The 17,214-nt window shown below is 42.1% G+C and overlaps 1 protein-coding gene across 7 annotated transcripts; it reads right to left on the bottom strand.

Annotated features, from left to right (window-relative positions):
• Positions 1–3,361: 3,361 nt before the first annotated feature.
• LOC147300793 (chloride channel CLIC-like protein 1) lies at positions 3,362–16,904 on the bottom strand. 7 transcript variants are annotated; one of them, XR_015127068.1, is made up of 12 exons: positions 16,489–16,904; positions 16,273–16,380; positions 15,321–15,431; positions 14,959–15,180; positions 14,694–14,834; positions 14,490–14,589; positions 14,093–14,190; positions 13,417–13,563; positions 12,719–13,279; positions 11,556–11,582; positions 11,102–11,395; positions 8,120–10,912 (listed from the first exon to the last, which is right to left on the bottom strand). XR_015127068.1 is itself a non-coding variant. In XM_086281564.1 (12 exons), exons 2-12 carry the CDS (start codon positions 16,618–16,620, stop codon positions 11,300–11,302), a joined length of 1,743 nt encoding a protein of 580 aa, XP_086137690.1. In that variant the 5' UTR covers positions 16,621–16,660; positions 16,753–16,904; the 3' UTR covers positions 8,120–11,299. The 7 variants fall into 7 exon arrangements, 6 of the variants coding, with proteins under 6 accessions (XP_086137693.1, XP_086137695.1, XP_086137690.1 ...); XM_086281564.1 differs by having other exon boundaries at positions 8,120–11,395; positions 16,489–16,660; positions 16,753–16,904; XM_086281565.1 differs by having other exon boundaries at positions 8,120–11,395; positions 16,489–16,660; positions 16,850–16,886.
• Between the last annotated feature and the right edge of the window lie 310 nt (positions 16,905–17,214).

A 17,214-nucleotide genomic window follows, 5' to 3' on the forward strand; every position in this document is an offset into this window, starting at 1 on the left:
AAGGTTAACTGGTTATAAATGAAGGAAACACTGCAGAAGATGTTCGAGTAACCAAGGCTGAGGCTAAACCAACAACACGTTACAGACTCTCTAATGTTAACCAGACATGCTGGGGCAAGGTGTTCAACTAAAACTGGAAGAGGTCCAGTCAGAGAGGATTCACTGAAGCATGATCATAATAATATCTAATTATTCAGTGATCGTTCTAAGTGCTGAACTTCATAAAAATGAACCAAAGAGAGTTAAATCTTGAATTTCTCCTCCTCTGTTTCTCATCCTGACTGAAAGTCTGAACCAACTCCACAGAAACAGAAGCTAACCCCAGGCAAGGCAGCGTGATGCATCCCGAGACAACAGGACTGGGATATCTACATAACTGTGTGAGTCAATTGCCTTCAAAAAGTTTATCAATTCACTTGAACCAAAATCACGAACACCCGGTGCTGCAAGAGTTAATAGTCTCATTGGGGCCAAGATATACATTTTATAGTTGCCTGGTATCAATGGTTGTTCATCTGCCTTTATTTATTTATTTATTTAAAGAACCCATAGGTGGGAATGTGAGTTGTCTGTCTCTGCGTGTTAGCCCTGCGACAGACAGGCGACCTGTGCAGGGTGCAGGGTATGGTAGCTGGAATAGCAACATACCCAAGGATAAGCAGAAGAGCATGACTGATATGATGAAACTGGGATTTTGTTGCACTTAATTATTGCAAACAAAACTAAAACTATAACTGAAACTAATCAAAACTAAACTGAAACTAAGGATTTTCAAAAAAAATTAAAACTAAACTAAACTAGCAAACAATTGGTAAAAACGAATTAAAACTGATATAAAATTGAAAATCTGAAGTCAAAACTAAATAAAAATAAAAACTAATGAAAATTGCAAAACTATTAAAACCCTGGTAATTAGTTACTGATTACTTTTTTCAAGTAACTTGACCAACACTGTTCACGGCAGCCATAAGCTTCTCCAAGATCTTATCCGTGCTGCACTCAATGAGCCCATTTTGAGAAACTCACGCCTCGTCCCATCATTTCAATCCCAGCGTGCAGCCTTGTGGGGGTTTGAACAGCCGGTTCCGCTTCCTTAATTCTTCGATAAGCCAGGGCCAAGCCAGCTCCGATCAGCAAGAACCCTGTTATCATGGTTCCGAATAGGTAGATATCTTCAGCACTCAGGCTCACCCAAGCTCAGACTTCTCGTTGAGAAAAGGGGTGTCAATTGCATTCAGCGACCAGTTGATCAAATCCATAATTCCTCTTTTAGGTTTTAGAGAACAGACTGTGAGAGAGTGTTCCAGGGAAAAGTAATACAAAAAACACGAGACTAAGGGGGAGGAGGAGGAGGAGAAAAGTGCGACTGCCTTCGTCAAGAGCAAGAGAGTAGTCCATCATCTGGTGTCCCCACTGTGGACTTCTCTGACCTCCTCTTAGGACACCAGAACATGATCTTCCTTTGGTTCAACACGACTCACCAGGAGGCCACGTTTGAGCTGTAAGGAGATGACATCATCACAGTGATCACTCTGGGAACATCCAGGACCACCATGTTTGTAGTTTTCTCCTTCCCACTGTAGCTGTGTTTGAACAGTTTGTGCACACATGCTCTTCATCTACCCACAGTGACTCCACGCTGGTACAGAGCTCTCCTCTAACCTGTCACATACTTATAGGGATGTATTTCCTTTTTTTTTTTTTTTTTTTTTTTTTTTGCCTGTCCCGTTTGGCTCTTTTGCCATCAGAATTATTGTCTAAAGGCAAAGAAAGATGCCCAACGGATTTACTTTACCAAATGGACCATCCCAGCCTTGCCATAATGGTCCATTTGATTCACCTTTTATTGTTTATTTTATTTTCACTTGCTGAATACGGGACAGACTTGACTGGGGGAAAGAAGGGGAGAAAGAAAGAGGGAAAGAGAAACAGCTGAGAAGAGGGACGGGGGAGAAGGGCAAAAAACAAAAACCAACAGAATGGGCAGAAAAAGAAAAAAAAAAAGAAAAGAAAAAAGAAAAAAAATGCATATATCGATCACCTGGATCATCTGTTGAGAAAGAAAAAAGAAAACAAGCAGAAGAGAACAAGAGTAATAGAATAAACAACATCACAATGATATATGGGAATATGACAGTAAATACTAAATATTAAACATTATTGTGCAGCACATAAGATCAACAGAACACAGTGTGCTTTGAGGTAGGAGCCAAAAAGGGTGTAGTTTGTGGGTGTGATCACCCGTGTGTACACCTGTGAGCATGGATGCGCTTGTTTTTTTTAAAAGGTTCCTTCATGTAATGATCTGCTAGAGGGTGTGGGGGGCCACAGCCCCGTCATCCAGGGCATGAAGCAGGTATGGAGGAGATCAAAACTCCAGACATCCAGAGGCCCTCAGAACACAAGAGACCAAGGAAGACCAACAGAGGGGTCTTTTGTGCTTTCATGTTATATGACCCTTTGATCAGCAGTACCCCACACACACACACAAACACACACACACACACACACGGTATTCTTTGTTCACATGTATACCTATGTAAGATGCTATATGTTAATGACCCTATGCATATTCATGTAACCACAATAAAAGGAGTGCTATGGGGAACCTGGCTGAGAGTCTGACGGAGGTCAAGTGGTGGAACGACACTTGGCTCCAGACAGGTCTCCCTCATGCATGAGTGACAAGAAGAACTTTGCCTACTTCGTGTCTTGCTTGCTGTGTAATTATATTGCCTTCAACGTTCCAGCGAATAGGTTCAAGCTACAAACCTATCACTAACCCTTATTGGGAGGATGGGAAGAGGGAGGGGTTCAATATTTACAATGGGTCATTGTAATCATAAAAATTCATGGGGGAATTGCAACTAATTCATGATTTAATTTTGATAATTTTAATAATTTAGGGTATTATTGGGTTAAAATTTTCATATTTGTAGTTTGAGCACAAGGGGCATGCAGAATTTGGGGGTTTAAAAATATACAAGTAAAAAATTAATATGTCATAACATTTAACATAAATTTTGGGATTAAAAATTATTATTAAAAATTTCATGTTAAATTGGACTTTTAATATTGGGTGTAAATATGATTTGGGCCTACAATAATTAAGTACATACTGGGAAATATCATAATTCATGGAGTGAGCATTTTTAAAAACTAATGGGAAAGGGCAATTTACATAGGAAGGAAATTTGGATAAAGAAGACGAATGAAAAATCTAACTGGAGCAGAGGGTATAAAAGGCGCTGAGACACACGGGAAGGGCATTTCGCCTTGAGACACAAAAGGAGCAACATCACAGAGACTAGACAAACACACAGAAGTTTGTTTTGCTTGTTTTTTGTGCCATAGCCTGAAGAAGGCCCTTTTCAGGGCCGAAACGTCGCGGCGGCACAAATTGAAATTTTATTTTATTTAATTCATTTTATTTTTAATTCATAAATACAAAACTAATAAATAACAAAAGAGCAAAAAAACTTTTATTTCATTTCATTTTATTTTCTTAATTACCACTCTTACTTTTTGATTACTTAGATACCAAAGGCGACATTATTAATATATAACAAAGGCGATACCACAATAATAAAAATCAACACACTACATAAGTAAACAAAAACACCAAGACATTAAAAAGTCCATCGGGCTCGATGGCTTTTTTTGATGATGAGGATGGGTGGACGGTGGTCCGTCGCGGGAGGCGCCAGTGGCGTCCTGGGCGGTCCAACTTCCAGCAGCAACGGGTCACCTGGGGGATGGACCGTGCACGTCCTCCTGCCTTCGAAAGAGGGGGGAGGAGTCAGTCTTCATTCCCTAACCCTAAAAACAGTAGCACAAAGAGAAAACAAGTCAAAGAAAAAAGGAAACACAGAAAGCAAAGTGAAAAGACAAGTAAGTCACGTAAAAAGAAAAAGTGAGAACCCAAGAAGTGGGAGGAGACAAGCAACACTGTTACGTTCCCCTGAGGGGTCTAGGCGGGGAGGGGGAAGTAACAAAAGTGACCGGGTCAGAAAAAGGAGTCAAGGAGGCAAAAGGGTTAAATTAAAGAGTTTTATTAAAGTAGCGCAACTAAAAGAGACGGACAAGCCGCTATCACCATTTAAGAAAAACAAACAAAACTCAGGCGTTGGTCAATAAAGTAAAACGTAAGCCAAAAAGAAAGAGCAGCTCACTAGCTGCAAACCACCAAAACACAGCTCACTAGCTGCAAACACAAAAACCACTCAGCTCACAAGCTGTAACCACACTAATGGCACTCTGGCCCAGAGCTCACCTTTCCCTGGGCTTAAATACTGTTAATTACTGATGTGAGTCAGCTGTGTAACAGGGAAAGGTGGCACCTCAGGCAGAAGAGGTGGTGGGACACGCCCACACAGGCACCTTCAGGAGGAGGCCCTGCTAGGGCCGTAACAAACACTATAAAAGCCAAGACGGCACACAACACAGACACACTGAGCTCGGCCTGAAGAAGGCGAAGGAACGCCGAAACGTCGCGAGGAGCTCAGTAGATGCGCATTAACCCAAGATGGGCAATTTTTTGAACTGGGGCAGGGGTACCACCATCCTGTCCCACGGTGGAGAGTGCATCTCAGGGAACCGGCGATTGCTGGTGCCCTGATCTTTTTTCAACACCCTAACCCTATTCTCGCAGTCGAACTCGTCTGGGCTTCACCTTCCCACTGGCCCCTGTGTCCTTCTCATAGTGTCCTTTGTTGTCTTGAAATCTCCAGCAGACACAGTCTGTTTCTTCTCCGTTGATCTTTTCAGTATTTTCCTTTTAGATTAAATCCCAGCCTGGCAAAATATCCCATTCAGTGCCTTTAAACAGTTATGTCACACTGTTCTTACCAGCCTGCAGTTCACCGTGCATCTTTTCATCACGTGGTTTCTTCTTCTCTGTTCATCCTTTCAGTCGTCTCTTTCAAGATTACTCCAAGCATGGCAAATATGCTGCTGCTGGTATCGTCAGTGTGGTTTCAGTGTTAATGGTTCAGTTGCACTGTCTTTTGCCTGCTGTTAATTCTTCAAGTCCACGATGTTCTGTCGGTCTTCATCAGGAGATTAACTGTCCTTTGAGTTTCTTCTCAGGATCGGGACAAGTGGGAGGTCAAGCTGTAAAATTTTAAGCCAAAATCTGGCCTATTTCCTCCCAATTCTGTTAATCTATGGTTTTGCCGCTGTACTCAAAATTCCAGGTTGAGAAAAGTCCACCTTTATTTATTTGTAACCTGTATTGACACACTAAAGCATACCATTAATATCCTTTTCATTTCTTTTCTTAAAACCTCCATTCTGCCTAGAGTTTGACTCATCTCTCTCTCTGGGTGCTCACTTGTCACAGTGAGTCTCCTTTTATGGGCATGCAAAGTTCCTGTCACACAAACCATTTCTTGTCACACACACACAGCACTCAGAGCCATATTTCCTGTTTCTCTTTCCTATTTTACAACCTAATCAAACTGTTTAGTTTTACTAAGTCTTGATCTAAAAACAATGCACCCTTGTTTCACGCACACACACTTTTAAATATACTAAATTCTTTGCATTTGTCAGCATTCACATCACAGTCTTCAGTGTGCTCAGCAGAGCTCTTTCAGACATCAGGAATCGTCTCACACACACCGCCTTTTTCTCTCACACTTCCACTTCTGCACGCACTCTACTATCAACTTTCATAGTGTTATTATTATTTATTATTTTGTAGAAATCACACCCAATCACTCAAAGCCTACTACTCACAGCATTCACACACTTAAACTGTGACAAGAGTTGAGGAATATACTCAAAACACGCTTTCCTAAGAGTATTTTAGACATGCCTTTCATAATCAGAAAGAGCAAGTCAAAAAGAAAAACAATTGAAACCTCTATTATTCTCACCGCACACACAAGAAATTGAAAAAATAAAACACACCAGCAATTATTGCTGGAGAGAGGTTACTACTAAAAGTAATATGTTAGTCTTAAATATATACAGTGCACTCACTATATATATATATATATATATATATATATAAAAAACACCCAGCACGCCCCTGCGGGCGGTTTATCCTTCAAGCTCGGGTCCTCTACCAGAGGCCTGGGAGCTTGAGGGTCCTGCGCAGTATCTTAGCTGTTCCCAGGACTGCGCTCTTCTGGACAGAGATCTCCGATGTTGTTCCCGGGATCTGCTGGAGCCACTCGCCTAGCTTGGGAGTCACCGCACCTAGTGCTCCAATTACCACGGGGACCACTGTTACCATCACCCTCCACATCCTCTCGAGCTCTTCTCTGAGCCCTTCGTATTTCTCCAGCTTCTCGTGTTCCTTCTTCCGGATATGGCTGTCATTCGGAACCGCTACATCGATCACTACGGCCGTCTTCTTCTGTTTGTCTACCACCACTATGTCCGGTTGGTTAGCCACCACCATTTTGTCCGTCTGTATCTGGAAGTCCCACAGGATCTTAGCTCGGTCATTCTCCACCACCCTTGGGGGCATCTCCCATTTTGACCTCGGGACTTCCAGGTTATACTCGGCACAGATGTTCCTGTACACTATGCCGGCCACTTGGTTATGGCGTTCCATGTATGCCTTGCCTGCTAGCATCTTGCACCCTACTGTTATGTGCTGGATTGTCTCTGGGGCATCTTTCCACAGCCTGCACCTGGGGTCTTGCCTGGTGTGATAGACCCCAGCCTCTATGGATCTTCTACAGCTTGATGTCATCCATGTACAGGAGGTGGCTGACAACTGCTCCATTCCGTAGTCGGTATCCGTAGCCAGTCTTGTTAATGATCTCACTGAGGGGGTTCAGGCCTATGCAGAACAGCAGTGGGGACAGAGCATCTCCTTGGTAGATCCCGCACTTGATGGTGACTTGTGCTATGGGCTTGGAGCTGGCCTCTAGTGTTGTATGCCACATCCCCATTGAGTTCCTGATGAAGGCTCTTAGGGTCCTGTTGATCTTGTACAATTCTAAGCATTCCAGTATCCAGCTGTGGGGCATTGAGTCATAGGCCTTCTTGTAATCAATCCAGGCAGTGCACAGGTTGGTCAGTCTGGTCTTGCAGTCTCGGCTGACTGTTCTGTCTACCAGTAGCTGGTGTTTTGCGCCTCTGGTATTCTTGCCAATCCCTTTCTGTGCCCCACTCATGTATTGACCCATGTGCCTGTTCATCTTAGCCGATATGATGCCTGACAGGAGCTTCCATGTAGTACTGAGGCAGGTTATTGGTCGGTAGTTGGATGGGACCAGTCCCTTCTTGGGGTCCTTGGGGATCAGGACCGTTCGACCTTCGGTTAGCCATTCCGGGTGTCTCTCGTTAACTAGCAGCTGGTTCATTTGTGCTGCCAGACGCTCGTGGAGTGCAGTCAGCTTCTTCAGCCAGTAGGCGTGATGGTGCTGTCCAACTCTTCATACTGGAGACCCTTTCTTGGATATCTGCCACTGTGATGGTTACTGGACCCTGTTCAGGGAGGTCGCTATGGTCTGCCCTCAGATCCACTAGCCACTGAGCATTGCCGTTATGGGTTGCGTCCTTCTCCCATATGCTCTTCCAGTATTGCTCCGTCTCCAGTCTCTTATTGTTCCCTTGCCACTGAGAGTACACCTTTGCTGGTTCTGTGGAGAACAGCTGGTTTATTCTCCTGCCTTCTATCTCTCTGGTGTACCTCCTCAAGCGTCCTGACTCCTCTTTGCCATAGCATTTATGTTGTACCTTGTCAATCTCTAGCTGTGATAGCAGTCCCTTCTTTCGAATGTTGGAACACTGAGCTACTAGTTGTTTCACCGTCATTGTGGATGTTGGGTATCGAAGAATCCATAGGTCCCCTCATCCTATTCGTGTAGCCCCTTCCGCCAGGGTTACTTGCGTAGTAGCATTCCAACAACGCCCTGTTTTCGTCTCTTGCCCACCGATGCCTTCTTGTTCCAGTAGCCCAGTTGTCGTCAGGGTGCCCTGGTTCCTCAACACCTGACGCGGACCTTGTTGATCCGGGCGACGTCCGAGCCGGCATGCCTTCATATTTATCTGTCTCGCTCATGTCTGCGGTAGGCTCGGTAAGATATATATATATATATATATATATATATATATATATATAAATTTAAAAAAACTCAGTCAATTACTATACATTCACTACGGCAGCTCAAGACTTTATTTATAGCCCTCTAATAAACATAAATGGCGTCTTAAACACACATTCAACAATGTTTGCAGCAGTACTTGTAAAACCAACTGTGGTTTAAACAGTTCACTGCTTACTAATTTGCATTTTCACACACACCATCTAAAAATAGCAGCAGACAGTCAGTGCATTACTGAGTCGACACACAACCTCCTCTCACACCAAACTCTCTTATTTTATATTACAAAGACGTCTTATATTTACAACCACTGTCAGATCTGTCAGCTTTAGCGCCTAAACAATTTCGACAAATTTAAGTTAACGGTCCAACCGATAAAGTCCAACTTTCTTGTGATCAATTAACCAGTATCTGTCCAACAGTTTCTGGCCTCATCTCTAAAATCCCTAACTCAATTTAAAAGCGTCAACCAACCCAAACTTTGCCTGAAGCTCTATTTTTGCCATTTCACAGCCAAGGCTTACCCCAAAGTTTTAAGTTAAAGTTACACGCCCGAAGTCCAACTTCTGCTGGCCAAAAAAGCGCAGACTACCGTTCCAAACGGTAAGGAGACTCTAACTCCTAGTTATTCTGGAGTGCCCCAAGCTCCACAGTGACCAACTGACTATCCCTCTTCAAGGACAATGCCTAAGCGTCCTTGGCATTGGCAAGCGTTACCTCTGAGCACTGCGCTTCCTATCAGTCCAACTGACGTTCTTGAATAATTTATAATACTTTGGAACAACAGTAAAACACCCAAAAAAGTGTAAGACTGAAGCAGGTCCAACCTTATAACCAATAGGGGCTCCAACCCCAAACAATAACCAAATTCCCTAATATACTAAAAGCAGTCCAACTGCTTTCCACGGTCCAACCGTATTAAATCCTTTAGCGGTCCAACCGCATTCAATCATTTAAATCCTCAGTACTGTCATGAGATTTTCATCAAAATCAAACCAGACATTCACCAGTAATTTCAGTGAGTAGACTTTAATTTGTAATGTCCAATTTGGCACACTTTGGAAATAATTCAACAGGTAGTGCCTTACCTTTGGATAAGCCGGCTTATGCCCTCTCACTTCGACCACTGGCACTCGTGTCTGCCCGTCCGACCACCTCAGACCACCGAATTTCTCCGTCTACACCTTCTAATTCTCTCCCTCCTCAACCACCGGACGAAGCCCCCAAATGTTAAGGTTCAAATATTGAGGAAGGAGAGTACAAACAACCAGGTCCAGAAGAGCTTGGTCAGACAATTGATTTTAATGAAATACACTTACACGACTTAATCAAAGCATAAACAGATATTTTATACCATCAGGGCTTGAATTTAATGACGCCCCCTCAACGTCAGATCCATTTCATACATAGGTCAAAACCACAATGACTTTTAACACAGTTTAAAAAGAACATTGTCTTCATCTTCATGGCAGGTACTTCCTGTCACTGCCGGATGCTCGCTTATCATCTTGACACATCAGCAGCAGTTCTGCGACAAACTGCTCTTTTGCAACCCTGAGCAAAACATGATTAAACTTTCACCTATAAATGATTCTCTCTAACTGAGTGTGTGTGTGCTAACCACAATTGTACCCTATTTCACCTCGCCGACTAGCTCCTGACCTCTCACCAGACAGAGAGACAGAAGCCACTCTCATATATGTAATAACCGAACTGAAACTATGTATATGTTGAATAAATGTTTTAATCAGGAACCTCTACTAAAAGCTTAATCAAAGAATATAAAAGTATAAAAGACAATTTGAATAACCTAGTTATTCACATAGCCTCGTCCAAACAGCTCCTCAGAATAACCTGCACTTAGACTCTGCTTTCAGTTTCACTTCTGTAAAAGGCACACTCTGCAAACCTGCAATTTCCTGTCAGCCTGCAACTTAGTCTTTCTGAAAGACACACACACTGTTTAAACATCTGAATGCAATATCAATACTGTAGATTATATTATTAATGCAATGGTAATGATGATGATTATTAACAATAGCAGCAAAATAATTTCCCTGATCTCCACAGCTACAAAAATATCCGTTCGGAAAGACGGAGCGCGCATGACCATACCCGGCTGATAGCACTCCCGCCCCGCCGCATCATCGGGTTAAACCAGCACCGCCGACAGAACGAGTGAGAGCGCAGCTGGCACAAAACACGGATCGCTGGATGGCCAGTTATTCATCAATAATATGTAGCAAAACCAAAATGTGTGGTAGCATTTCTTCAGAAGAATAAACATAAAAATATCGTAAAGCCCAGTGACAAACAACATTAGTAATAGTGTATTTATTTCCACATATTCAGAACTTTTTATTCCTTAAAAGTCCCCAACAGTTCCAAAAATGTGGCCTCAGTCAGGCTCTAGTTAAAAATTCAAAACATCTTTTTTAATTTGCAGCACCGACTTATTATACAGCTCGTCAAATATAGTTCCAATTTTAACAACGATTCGAAAGAGACCAAAAAGCACACAGGAACACCAAACTGAGTAAACAACACTGTTCCAGCCTGGTGCTACATGATTTCCCAAACGTTTTGCCAGCGGGAAATCAGAATTCACCAGGAAAACACAATTATCCCGAGCAGTTGTTCCTCATGGATAGCCACATACGGGTGACCGCACAGCAGCAAACAACCACACTGCGTGGTGGTAATCCCGTCATCCTGTTAATTCACTTTAACACCATCTGTACATCTGTCAGTCAGATGTATTCATTATTTCCACCAGTCTCCTGGATGGGAGCTTTAAAATTTACAGAGCGTCGCAGTGAGGAGTCTTCAAGTGAGGCTTCTGGGCGCTGCAGAGAAACAGAACAGAAATGCATTACAAATTAATTACATATTAAAAAGTACCTTTTAGCAGCAAATAATACACTCATAAACCAAAGTTTATAATTTAGCCATTAAGAGATTTTCAACTACATAAAGATAATAATAATCACAAAACGTTAAACACATTTGGAGTTCAAAGTTATCATTTTAGTTACCACAGCGGGTAGCTCCATGCTTAATTTGATACAGCTGTTTACCCATCAGCATCAAATGTGTCTCCTCCTTGGATCAAACCAGGGAACTTGCAAATGTGTAAACTATACAACTATGAAGCCACTAATTATTTGCTGCAAAACGTCCTCAAATGAAAAAAACAAAACGATGTAATGAAGATACAGTCGCTGACATGCACTTTATTGCTGCGTATACTGAGAGAGCTCCATCAAGCTCACCAGGATTGAAATCCACTGTTGTTGAACAAACGTCAGTGGTGTGGTAGCAACAGAAATCTAACATATACAAGGCAGAAAAAAAGCAGTAATGATAACGCATTACTGGCTCTACATTAACAAAACTAAGACAAACTCAGCAGGTATAAAAGAAAAGAAAAGAACAAAAGACAAAAATGCAGGAAAAATGAAATGTTAATGTCATTAAATACTTTGTTACCAATTTATGTTGCATGTGAATATTCACCTTCCCGTCCATGAGTGCATTAAAAAAATAAGAACAACATTAGTCTCTGTTAAAAACCACTGCTGTGTGTCTAATTTGGTTGGATGAATATTAGGGCTGCCACGATTAGTCGACTAGTCACGATTACGTCGACTATCAAAATCGTTGACGATTAATTTAATAGTCGACGCGTCTTTTGAAGCTTTGTAAGACCCCAAAAGACGCAGGAATAAGTAGCAGGATTTAAGAGTGTAATAACGGACTGAAACAGAAGATGGCAGCACTGCATGTACAAGGATGCCAGTTGCCGTTAAACCCAGAAGAAGAAGAAACTGTGTCCCAGAATTCATAGCGCGGCCCAGCTCAGTTTCCAACAATGGCGGCAGCTAGTTAGTTTTAATATTACTCTTATTATTCTTTCTGGGTCACAAAATAAACGTTTACCATATTTTCAGGCGAGAATGTAGCTGTGTAAACCTCAAATATCTGCTCAGTTTATCAAGACACCGCATATTTTCAAAAGCGCTCCGACGTTTTCGGAGACGTCTGTTACCCGCTAGCTCGATAGCTAGCCGGGGGCAAGGCTCACTAGAGCCCTGAGAACACCAGACTCCCGGCAAATCGTTTTCAAACCCACCGCCGTCTTTTGCTACTCAGGTTAAACATGACATATGAGTCACTTTGATAACTTAAAAATGTTATTGTTTGGCTTTTTTCAGTATTTTATTTGTTCCTGAGTAAATCGGTTTGGCTGAGATTAAAGTTATAGTTTTTACACAGCTGAGTAAAGTCAAGCAGACAGCTGATTATCAGAAGTGTGAGATGCTCGAGAATATACTGCGGTGAGTTTATTAAACTCCACCGAAACAATCTACAAATTTCATTAAAATTTAATAAACTATCATCTTCTCTTTATTTTTAGTTAGCACATACCTGAAACACTTAAAGCTGTAAGCTAATGATATATAAGAGTAGATGCATGCTGGTGCAATAAGCTGCAGGTTTTACATTCAATGGATGCATGATCTGATTAGTTGACTAATCGCAAAAATAATCGGTGACTAGTCGACTATCAAAATACTCATTTGTGGCAGCCCTAATGAATATAAACAAAAATCTAAAAAAAAAAAAAAAAAAAAAAAAGGGGGGGGGCTCACCTCATCGACAGGCTGCACGTCTGGGAGCTCAGGTCTGAGCAGTGCAACATCTCTGTCTGGTTGATCTTGAGAAAGGTTCTCATTCCCTTTTGAAGTTTTATTCTTCGACTCAGACGAATCTGACCGAGCAGCTTTTGGCTCCGATTTGGCTTTGTTTTCACCAACGCTGTTATCCTTTGCTGCTGGTGGCCGTTCTTCTGCTCCCCGCTGGTTTTCTGAATCTGGCTCAACAGACGGATTCTGGTCTGCCTCAGGAACTTCCTTGGCCCGCTCAGCGTCCGGCTCATCCTCAGCAGTTCCTAGAGTCTCGACCCACTGCCTGTTGGGTCTCCTCTGATGCAAGTCATTCCTGTTTAATCTGGCTTCATCAGCTCTGTACCTTAGGGCATGTTGCTGTTGAGGTGCATCCCCTCCTGCAAAATGATTGCAGTCCTCAATCCTGAGGCGAGGTTGAGCTTGCGGTTGTTCCAGCTCTGGTGGTGGTGGATCCCTTCGAGGGCGGCGTAGAGGTGCCATGATGCCATGCTGGAAGGCTGCTTGCACACTTCCATACATGAACACCTGTAGAAGAGTCAAACATATATTTATTTATACAAAGCAAAGACATACAATGTATTGCTTTATTAATGCAAATAATGCTGTGTATACAACGAAAGCTCCATAATGTGAATTAATGTGAAAAAGGGGACAATTTGTACCACAACGGCGATCACGATAGTGAGCAGGACTGGGATCTGCAGGGTAACTGGTAGATCTTTGAGGAGCGCTCGAAGAAATTCACTGATTCCCTGTCCGAAGTGCTTCAGTGGCTCTGTGATGAAGGTCGTAATGGTAACAGAGATTGCCTAAAAAGAGAAGGATGTCTAGGTCATAACAAAGTCCAAGCGCATACCAAGGAACACAGTTTGGCATGGTAAAAATATATAGCAGTTAGAACAAGGTAGACTGGTTGCTGGGTAAAATCGGTGTAAAGAAGGTGCTGTACCAAAATCCTCCTGGTGACAACTTTGGTTTTTGCCACAGTGGCTGTTTTTTTTCACGTTTTGTCTGCAACAACTTGCCAACTAATAGCCGAGCAGTTGCACAACTTGAAAAAGTGTGACACAAACTGGACATGGAAGCAAAGTTGTGCTTCAGTGCTGCAGCCAAGATGTTTCAAAATGCAATTTCAAAATTTGTACTTTTTACTTCACAACTGGAGGTTGTCGTATGGTCGTGGGCAGTGTGTGACTGGCAACTTGCTCGCTCACTTCTACGCTGTCAACATATTTGTCACATGTCCAAAATGGCAGCCAAATTAAAACCATGTGTTTAGTGGTGATGTGTCCGCAAAACCTCAATAACCCTTAACAGACATTCCAAAGAGTGGCCTACCTTGGTTGGAGGTACCAACAGGATGGGATTAACCATGAGAACTTCATAGTATCTCTTACAAGGGTCATCTTGAAGAGTCCAGGTGCTTCTAAACCACTCTGCAGGATACCAAATACAGGTCCAAGCTTAGGCAGACGTTATGAGCCAAATACGCTTAATATATGCAAAACAGCAATGCTGGAGTCTAAAACTGTTAAAGCAGCTGAGACTTCAGAGTTTGCACAATGACTCCACAAGGACTTAAATTCCTCTCCATCTCATGGCTGTGCAGTGAAACGTATTTCAAAATGATATTTAATACGCTCTAAAAAGGAATGTTTTTCTCAGCCAGTTAATATTTTAGATGCACGAGGTTTTCACAGAATGCCGTGACTGTTCGTGCTTGGTGATTGCATACCTTTCAAACTGTCACTCCAGTCAATTTTCTTCACCCCAGTGCATTTTGCATTAAAGCCTTCCATCTTCACTATATTATTTTGATGCTCAGCAAAGGCAATCTGAACAAAATATACATATTTATTAAAAACATTGTATTTTACAATCAAAGCACTGAAATACAGCTAAACTGAAACCACTGAAAGCTGCAGGAGCTCCTATTTACCTTGTACAGGTAGAACCAGTTCCAGATAATACTAACGAAGAAGCAGACGGCAAACAGTCGTCGGAACTGCACAAACCAGGAGATCGTTGTCCACAGTTCGGTGCTGATAATGGCTACTATAATCAGGACAAATGACCCGATCTGGAGGAGAGAGCAGAGTACAGTTTGAGTGGTTACAGAAAATAGAAACCATTAAAGCACAGTAGAAGCATTAAGAAGAGTCAGAATAGAAGGAAGCCAGAGGTAAAAGCTACTAAAAACTTACTTTTAATACTGTGTCCAGCTCCACCCCAAAGGTGTCTTCAAATCGCCACTTCCAGGCCTCATAATCATGCGGTTTAAGGTCCACGAGTATCTGACTGATGGCGTTGTCCAGAGCGCCTGTTCTCCATCTGTCTTCACCCTCCAGAAGTGTCTGGATCTCTGTCATGGCTTGTTTGGACAGTTTGACTTTGGCATCAAAAAAGACATCTGTGGAGTCACTGGGCTGGGGAGAAATTAGAGCAAGTGTCTTAAAATTGCAATATTTATGACACTTGGCCAATTATTGAACCAGAGAAAAATTATGGCACAATATGTTCAACTAAAATCTCATAATTCACCATAAAACATGAGATGACCACCTACCACACCCACTCTTTGTATTTCCTTCAACAGTCTGCTCAGAAATCGCTTGAACACTGGACTGCATGTTGGCTGTTGTGAGATGAGCTTGATCGTCTTCTTTTGATCTTCATTCTGAATGAAGGAAGGTGGTGTAACGATATGAAGGATATCTTCTTGGCACACTTCGCCATAATTTAAACATCTCAGCCTACCCGAGTCTTGTTGCTGACCCACTAATGGCTGTTCTAAAAGTAGTAACAAAAGTCAAATCATGTATAATTGGTTTCTTGTACATTCAGTGATGATCTCAAGCCAATAGAGCACCTTTGGGATGTGGTGGAACTGAAATGTTTGCAGAACCTTGTTGAACATAAGACAGCTCTGAATGCAAAAGAGGCTCCAACACAGGACTAACAAGGTGTACCTAAGAAAACATGCACAGCGAGTGCACATGTATACATAAAATGTGATTGAATGTGATAGGCTAACTATGTGTTGACACCATAGTAACAGCCTGACTTTTACTATGGTAATGTCCTGATACTCTTGATGGTCCAGTATCTGTAAGTCTGACTCTAGTTAATAGAAAGTGAGAGGCTTAGAGTGCTGCTAGTCCTATCCCTGATCCTCAGATCATACTTTACTTTCTTTTTAGAGGCTACATTTCAAAAGTCCCTTAGAAAAAAACTTTCCAGACTCCTTAAACCTTCCACACAATTCTGTTTAAAAAGGTACATGAAATTGTTTTCTAAGCTTGAACGCAGAGCTTGACTCAGGAGTGTAAAACGTGTCAACAATTGTGCTAACAATGAGAAGAAAGTAATAAGCCTGGAGCCTAAATACTGTTAGACAAATTGGAAATTGTTTTTCAGTTCTACACCTTCAATTAACTCATTCAATTTGAATGGGGGAAAACTTATATTTTGAAAATATGAATATGCATTGTGCCTGATTTATTATTCAAAACACCAACCTGTTTCTGTAAGTCCTCCACTTGCTCTTTGCAGGACGTCAGCTCGGTCTGGCTAGGGTCCTGATTGTACTCTCTTCTTTTAGTGCCCACGTTGTCATAGCTTGCTGGCTGCGATGCAAATACACACTCTTAATGTCAGAGCTGGACAACACAACGTCTTCACAGTGATCAGAACCGTGTCAAATGTAGCTGGGTCAGAGTAAACAATCTCCCAACCTCAGTAGGCTTCCTCATCGTTTTGGTGCTAGCATCGTAGTTGAGCATATCGTAAGGGTCGAGCCACTCGTTGTCCTCCTGCTGGCCCACGGCAGTGAGCGACAGGCTCCACAACAAAGCAATAAAGAACATCCTGGCCGGGAGAAGACAGGCTCCGAACCAGAGTTAGATCCTTGACAGTGAAAGCAAGCACAGGTGTGCACAACTTTAGCTAGCAACGTTAGCTAAGTTTAAAGCTAATTTTTAAAGCAACTTTAGACTCACTGAATAAAACGTGACGTTTAAGGTAATATGACAGGTTGAGGCGTGGGTCACATATTAAAACTAAACCGTCTATACTGAACAAAACAACATAACAGACCTTTCCGCAAAAGGAACCGCTTTACTGTACAACCGCGTGACGCAATTTAAGTTTGAAGGCTCATGGGTAATGTAGTTTTGGGAAGAAAAAAAAAGTCCATTTTGGTAAAGCCGTAGTATTGATATTAAAAATCAGCTCAACCACACATGCAACTTCATAAGTAAACATACAGGAGCATTTTTTACAATTACACAAACTGAAATACAAATAAAGTATCAGGTACTAGAAATCCTAATAAGTGCTTGAGCAGATTTGCTTTCTTACACTTGCATTGATGCACACAATTTGGTAATAGAAATTTTAAAAATGTAGTTTATTTATTTAGGTCACAGCAGCGTTAGTGTTTCTCCAGCATGACCGAGGAC

This window comes from Aulonocara sp. 'chitande type north' Nkhata Bay, linkage group LG23, assembly GCF_057382095.1.
Source record: "Aulonocara sp. 'chitande type north' Nkhata Bay isolate Kocher_YH1m ecotype deep benthic linkage group LG23, A_spYH_male_GT1.1, whole genome shotgun sequence".
Taxonomy (NCBI): Eukaryota; Metazoa; Chordata; class Actinopteri; order Cichliformes; family Cichlidae; genus Aulonocara; species Aulonocara sp. 'chitande type north' Nkhata Bay.

Coding starts and splice junctions, on each gene's coding strand:
- LOC147300793 (XM_086281564.1), bottom strand. CDS start 16,620: ATGTTCTTTATTGCTTTGTTGTGGAGCCTGTCGCTCACTGCCGTGGGC. Junction 14,835..14,958: donor AGCTGGACACAGTATTAAAA/GTAAGTTTTTAG, acceptor TCTCTCCTCCAG/ATCGGGTCATTTGTCCTGAT. Junction 13,564..14,092: donor TGTTGGTACCTCCAACCAAG/GTAGGCCACTCT, acceptor TTCTCTTTTTAG/GCAATCTCTGTTACCATTAC.